The sequence below is a fragment of the Leptonychotes weddellii genome, chromosome 7 (assembly GCF_054177405.1).
Source record: "Leptonychotes weddellii isolate Sample4059 chromosome 7, ASM5417740v2, whole genome shotgun sequence".
NCBI classification, from domain to species: Eukaryota; Metazoa; Chordata; class Mammalia; order Carnivora; family Phocidae; genus Leptonychotes; species Leptonychotes weddellii.
The window spans coordinates 59,052,411-59,058,799 of NC_138375.1; the positions used below are offsets into that span (position 1 = coordinate 59,052,411).

Sequence of the window (6,389 nt, forward strand, 5' to 3'; positions counted from 1 at the left end):
TGGGAGGGGGGCTAGTGTTGGTGCGACAGACCCCTCCCAAGCAGCGCAGGGTTAGCAGCAGGCTTCTGTACAAGGGTTAATGCCGGGCAGGAAACCAAGGCAGAGCAATGGAACCAGAACACGGGACAAGAGGAGGGAGGCCACACCTAAGAGGGTGTGGGAATGTGGCACATAAGGGGCAGGATGTCCTCTCTACCCCGGCTCAGTGGGTTTTCACAGGGGCAGTCCCAGGGCTTGGCTGCAAGGGGAACACACAACCACCAGAGCAGTAAAATAGTCTTGTTTTATTATGTACAGACTATATGTAAACAAACCACCCACTCTGAGAACAGTAGGTTCTGGCTTTTCTCAGGGCCCTCAGAAGCCTCTTGGAGACAGTCCCTTCCCCAGAAAGGGGAGTGTGAGTGTGTGCGCAACCTTCTGATTCCATGGGGTTTGGCCAGCCCCATCTGGCCACATGCCCCTCCTTGCCTTAAGGAGCTTCTCTGGTCCAGGAGGAGACCTCAGCCTGAGGCAGGTATAGTCAATCATTCAACCTCCATCTTATTCTTCTGCAAAGAATCAATGAAAGTTTGCCACTCCGCTGGGTAAAAACGCTTATAGACGTTGATCTTATTCCGAATCTGTTTCGGGGTATCTTGATAGTAATTCTTCTCATCCCGGGCCATAGCCTAAGAAGGGAGAAAGGCCACTTGAGAAGGGCTGGACAGAGGCAAAGGTTCAAGTCCTAGTACTGCCTGAGTTGGGCAAACCACTTCATGTCCCTGAAGTCCAGGTTCCTCACCTCAGGCAAGAGACAAGCGGATCAAACCCCAAATGGTCGAGGGTGCCTTCCCAACAGACCCAAGTGGTTCTTCCTGCCAGGCCCGAACCACTCACCTTATAGTCTTCCCCATGATTCTCCACCATGTAGCGCACATAGTCAATGAGGTCTCGAGACAGCGTGTTTCCTTTCTTTTCTGGAAGGCTAGCTTCTGCCTCCAGGTCTGAGGTGAGAGAAACCAGGACACAGAAAATGAGTTTTTGCCTTCTGCACTTTCTGAGATGCCCAGTCATCCTTTTACCCCATCCCAAACCATGGCCATCAGATGGGCTCTGCCTCTCCATCCCCAAATGCAGTGCTCTTCAGTCCCTGGAGTCCCAGGCCATGACACAATCACCTATGGGTGTGGCAACTACCTAAAAGGTAAGTCATCTCTCTTTGGGTCTCAGCTGGGTAAAGTGTAGGCACCAAACTACTAACCTCTACTTAGTACCGGGTCCTGGGGACAGAGATGAAGATACACTGCCTACCATAGGTCGGGACTCCCTTCCATCTCTCTAGAACTCCCTGACGGGGCGCCTGGGTGGCTCAGTCAGTTAAGCGGCTGCCTTTGGCTCAGGTCATGATCTTGGGTCCTGGGATCGAGCCCCATGTCCGGCTCCCTGCTCAGTGGAGAGCCTGCTTCTCCCTCTCCCTCTGCCTGTCACTCTGCCTACTTGTGCTCTCTATCTGTCGAATAAATAAATAAAATCTTTAAAAAAATAAAATAAAACTCCCTGAGAATTTCTTTTCTTGAAATGTTACAATAATAGGGCGCCTGGGTGGCTCAGTTGGTTAGGCGACTGCCTTCGGCTCAGGTCATGATCCTGGAGTCCTGGGATCGAGTCCCGCATCGGGCTCCCTGCTCGGCGGGGAGCCTGCTTCTCCCTCTGACCCTCCCCCCTCTCATGTGCTCTCTGTCTCTCTCATTCTCTCTGTCTCAAATAAATAAAAATAAAATCTTTAAAAAAAAAAAGAAATGTTACAATAATAATGTGAAATGGAAAGGTATGAATGAGAACGAATGCTACAGGAACCAGGGCCTGAGGCTGGGCCCCAGTGCCTCACTGCTCCAGGTGAGGGCAAAAGCGAAGCTGTGGAGCCAATCATGGCTTCACTGTTAAAATAGCTAGGGGCGCCTGGGTGGCTCAGTCGGTTAGACATCCAACTCTTGGTTTTGGCTCAGGTCATGATCTCATGGGTCATGAGATAGAGCCCCGTGTCGGAATCCGCGCTGAGCGTGAAGTCTGCTTGTCCTTCTCCCTCTGCTCCTCCCCCCACTCTCGCTCTCTCCCTCGCTCTCTGGAATAAATAAATCTTTAAAATTAATTAAATTAAATAGCTAGGCAAATACTCCCCATTTCTCAACTAGGAGAAAAACAACTCATGGAAACAAGCTGGTCAAATGTTATCCAGGGGTTAAGTGCTAAATTGCTTATAGTCAAAATTATCTTTGACTTGGTTGCCAGGGGCTGGGGGTGGGGAGGCAGGGAAATGGGGAGTTGTTTAATGGGTAGAGTTCCACTTTTGAAGATGAAAAAGTTCTGGACATCTAATGCATGACAACATAAACATACTTAGCACTACTGAGCTATATAGTTAAAAATGATTAAGATGATAAACTTTATGTGGTATGTTTTTTACCACGAATTTTAAAAATTCTTTAAAGAATGAGAAAGTTTTAAAATTTGACAATAAGTACACCTTACTTTATTTATGCAATCCTGTGTAGTAATTCTTATGAGAATCACTGATAGGAACTCAAGGAATTCTCTATCAAATGTCTGGCCATTTAAAACCCTTTTAACTTCAGGAGAACCATTAAACATCTTGGACAGGTAAGAGGAAGATGGGTGGGGAATTTCGGAGTATTCCTGCTTCCCTGCAGAATTTACTCTGCTCTGTTTTAATATTCAGTCTCTATAGCATTAATATACATGAAATTGATTTGTCACTGAAAAGATTACATGAGATGGTGGAATCTCTATAAAAATCTGTTCATCCTTAAATTCATGACAAGCTGAACACGTGCTTGAGACTCACTGGTTTCATTTCTATCCTCTCAAGCCCCTGGCTGCATCCTCCCTGAACATCTCTGACCTTACTTCACACGTGTGAGTTTAGTAAGTAGACTGAAAATGTCCCAGTCATAGACACAGTCTTAACTTTGTGAGCCCCAGACCAGCTCCCTTCTTCCCTCTGAGGCTGTTTTTTTCCATCTGTAAAATGAAGACACCTGAGGGCCCTTTCTAGCCCTGACTGTGCAGGATGGTGACCTAGAGGAATGTGGCCAGCACCCACCATTTAGCACATAGGGCTTCCGTACAAGCTCCTTAGGCCTCTCCTCTACGTCCACCTCCATGGCCTTTACCTGCAGAGAACAGAGCATATGAGACCAGTAGACAAAGGAAGGATCCTGGATGAGGGAAAATTCTAGAGGGTCCTGCCCATCCCAACACAACTGCATTACCCATGAGAATCCCTACACATATGCAGGCAGGAATAGATGACAGAGAGAACCAATGCCCCAGAGGCTTTACAGTTTCCAAAAGGGACTCAAGGAAGCAATTCATCTTTCTGTGCCTATCTATAAAGTGGGCATAATACTCCTTGCCTACCTCACCCCATGTGTGCTAATCAAGTGAAACAATGCCCACGAAAGCTCTTCATAGTTTACAATGAGGAGATATCAGATATCTTCTCTATGAAAAGGAGCAACCTGACAGTGTTTGGCTATAGCTTCACATTGGATCAAGAAACAGTAGTGCCATTTTCCTCTGGCATGAAGGGATAAAAAGAAACTTGTCTAAAAGCAATGGGACAGGGGTGCCTGGGTGGCTCAGTGGCTCAGTCAGTTAAGCATCTGCCTTCAGCCCAGGTCATGATCTCAGGGTCCTGGGATCGAGCCCCGTGTCAGGCTCCCTACTCAGCAGGGAGTCTGCTTCTCTGTCTGCCCTCCCCCCCACACACACAAATAAATAAAATCTTAGTCCATTCATTAAGTTAACTATTGAGCACTAGTCACATCCTAAGCACCACTGGACAAAACACAAAATCCTTGTCCCCAAGGAGATTACGTTGAGGAAAAGAGGCACAGACATTAAACAGATAAATATATAAAATACCACCAAGTATTTACAAGTGCTATGAATTAAAGCAGGGAAGAAATTACTGAGTTAAAAAAAAAAAAGTCCTATTTTTGAAAGCCTGGTGCAGAAAAAGACTTATTTGGGAGAAACTAAGGAAGCCTCAGACCAAGGATAACTAGATGACAGGGAAAGGTGTAAGGAAGAGTAAGTAAAAATTCCAAACTCTGGGGAGTCCTTATTAGGAGAGTTAAGGGCAGAAAAAGATAAATTCTGGGAAATACTACTGAGATGCCAAGGGACCCAAACAGGTTAATTTCGGAGGGAGGAAAAAAATGAGTGGAGAAGAAAAGGGGGGAGCTGCAATCCAGGTTCACTGTGTGCTGGGGAGTAGGAGGGTGGTGGTAAAGAGCCTTTCAACCACAGTCAGTGCTGGCTGCCGGAGTTGGCTGTGGGAAGGTCGCAAACCCAGGAAAAGCGTGAGCGTGGCAACGGACACGAAGAAGTTATGAAACCCAGCTAAGTATGGTGGGAAACAGGGGTCAAGGGCCGGGACCCTACCATGTCAGTACCTTTCTCTTACGGAGGGGCACCGCCTTGTTGGGGTCCATAGCCAACCCCATCTCGGCCAGGTTCTGCCGCACGGATCTGGCATGGTCCCAGGCATGTCGGATGTGGGAGCTACAGGCAAAGAGAGAGAGAGAGATCGCGGAACCGTCATGTCGCCGGCCGTCCCAGCCGAGGTCCTGCCTCCTAAACCCTGGTCCCCTCACCACTCGATCCGTGGCGCTGCTTTCCGTCTAGCATTCCGGTTCAGACGCTTCCGGTTAACATTGTAACCGAACTTCTGTCTCCTGGTCTTCCCCTTGGCCTTGGGCATTGTCCTGACCACCGAACTGGCAACCTATAACTGGGGTGGCTCGCACTCGCAGCACCTCGTGTCGCAGACCACTTCCGGCGGATGCGCGCGAGGGCTTTGCAGGCTTTTTTGGGAAATGTAGTCCTCCCTAGAGCGACATCAGGCCGATTACCACGATTCCCAGAGTGCAATGAGCGGTTGGCGCCTGCGTACAAGCTCAGCAAATTCCTTTTCCCCCTCCCCTTCCATGACCTCATCAGGAGGCGGAGTTTAGCGTCCGTATTTTCTCCCAAAGCAGTTGCCGGGAACATGGCGGCTCCTGGTCCTGTGACTCCCGGGGCACCCTTTGAACCATCACAGCCCCCAGTCATTGAGGGCTTTAGCCCCAGTATCTACAGCACTCAAGAAAGCTTCAAGGAAAAATTTCTTCGCAAGACCCGGGAGAACCCAATGGTACCCATAGGTAAGCAGGTGTTGCAGGAACTGTAGACGGATAGGGTAGTGAGGTCTGACGGAATGAATTAGGGGAGGACTGGGAAAGCGAAGGGGGGCGGGAGTGAGAGCGGACCGGAGCTGTGGCGATGGGGCCGGGCGGTGCGAGGTGATCCTGATTGGAGCGGGAGCTGGGCGGGATTGGGGGGCTGAGATGGGGCGAGCCCTGTAACTGAGAGGACCCTACCTTGACCAGACCCACCCACTAGGTTCTACTCCCTTACCCTCAGCAGTAGTTCGGAGCTCTGGACTCTGAGTACGGGAGGCCCACAGCGGGGAGGGGCCTCCGGGGCCGGAACGTGCCACTCCCCACTTACTTTGTCCCCTCCTCAGGCTGCCTGGGCACGGCGGCCGCCCTAACCTACGGCCTCTACTGCTTCCATCGGGGTCAGAGCCACCGCTCTCAGCTCATGATGCGCACCCGGATCGCTGCCCAGGGCTTCACGGTCGCAGCCGTCTTGCTGGGTCTGGCTGCATCTGCTATGAAGTCTCGATCCTGAGTCCGAGACCTGGCCGTGAAAGTTACACAGAGACCATTCCCAGCCCCAGGAGCAACCACCGGTCCCGCTACCTGACTTATTCCCACGACTCCCCTGACAAGCCCCTGTATCAGCGGGGGAGGAAGTGGCCAATTGTGTAACTGACAGGTGTTTTTTCAGGAATCTGATTCGGTTCAGTTTGGGTGTTGCATAGTTCTATTTGTGCCCCACTTTCTTCCTACTTAATAAACTGATCCACTTGTAGTTTGGTGAATTCATTCTCAGTCTAGCCCCCCAGGGTTTTTGGTCTTCGGTTTTAGGAGGAGGTTGTCTAAAGACTGTAGGGGCCCCTAGAAATCTTAAGAGTCTAATGATTCCCAAACTTTTCTGGTAACAATCACCTGGGGAACTTGTTAAAAGTAGAGATTCCATAGAGTGGTGCTATTTGAAAAAAACTGATCTTTCCAACAATTTTCAAACTTTCAACAGGAAAACCTTCCTTGAGATGAGGCCGGCCATGGCCCTGTCGGAGGCAGGGGGGCTCTGCCCTCCACTTTGCTTCTGCTCCTCACCCCACTCCCACCTCCTGAGAGCATCTAGGGCTCCACTGATGTAGACCATCTCTGCTTGGTTCTTGATGCATCTTACGGAACAGGAAACTGAGGCTCAGA

The 6,389-nt window shown here is 49.8% G+C and overlaps 2 protein-coding genes across 2 annotated transcripts; one reads left to right on the forward strand and one right to left on the reverse strand.

Moving 5' to 3' along the window:
- Positions 1 to 269: 269 nt before the first annotated feature.
- Positions 270 to 4,919, reverse strand: NOP16 (NOP16 nucleolar protein). The gene is made up of 5 exons (XM_081826358.1): positions 4,662 to 4,919; positions 4,461 to 4,569; positions 3,104 to 3,173; positions 880 to 986; positions 270 to 671 (listed from the first exon to the last, which is right to left on the reverse strand). Exons 1-5 carry the CDS (start codon positions 4,766 to 4,768, stop codon positions 528 to 530), a joined length of 537 nt encoding a protein of 178 aa, XP_081682484.1. The 5' UTR covers positions 4,769 to 4,919; the 3' UTR covers positions 270 to 527.
- Positions 4,920 to 5,006: 87 nt separating this feature from the next.
- HIGD2A (HIG1 hypoxia inducible domain family member 2A) lies at positions 5,007 to 5,982 on the forward strand. The gene is made up of 2 exons (XM_006732501.3): positions 5,007 to 5,210; positions 5,573 to 5,982. The coding sequence occupies exons 1-2, from the start codon at positions 5,057 to 5,059 to the stop codon at positions 5,737 to 5,739; spliced, it is 321 nt and encodes a 106-aa protein (XP_006732564.1). The 5' UTR covers positions 5,007 to 5,056; the 3' UTR covers positions 5,740 to 5,982.
- The last annotated feature ends 407 nt before the right edge of the window (positions 5,983 to 6,389 follow it).

Excerpts from the sequence above, each read along its gene's own strand:
- HIGD2A (XM_006732501.3), top strand. The coding sequence starts at position 5,057 with ATGGCGGCTCCTGGTCCTGTGACTCCCGGGGCACCCTTTGAACCATCA. Across the intron at positions 5,211-5,572 it reads GAACCCAATGGTACCCATAG|GCTGCCTGGGCACGGCGGCC; the intron begins GTAAGCAGGTGT and ends TCCCCTCCTCAG.
- NOP16 (XM_081826358.1), bottom strand. The coding sequence starts at position 4,768 with ATGCCCAAGGCCAAGGGGAAGACCAGGAGACAGAAGTTCGGTTACAAT. Across the intron at positions 987-3,103 it reads GAAGCCCTATGTGCTAAATG|ACCTGGAGGCAGAAGCTAGC; the intron begins GTGGGTGCTGGC and ends CTCTCACCTCAG. Across the intron at positions 672-879 it reads ATCATGGGGAAGACTATAAG|GCTATGGCCCGGGATGAGAA; the intron begins GTGAGTGGTTCG and ends CTCCCTTCTTAG.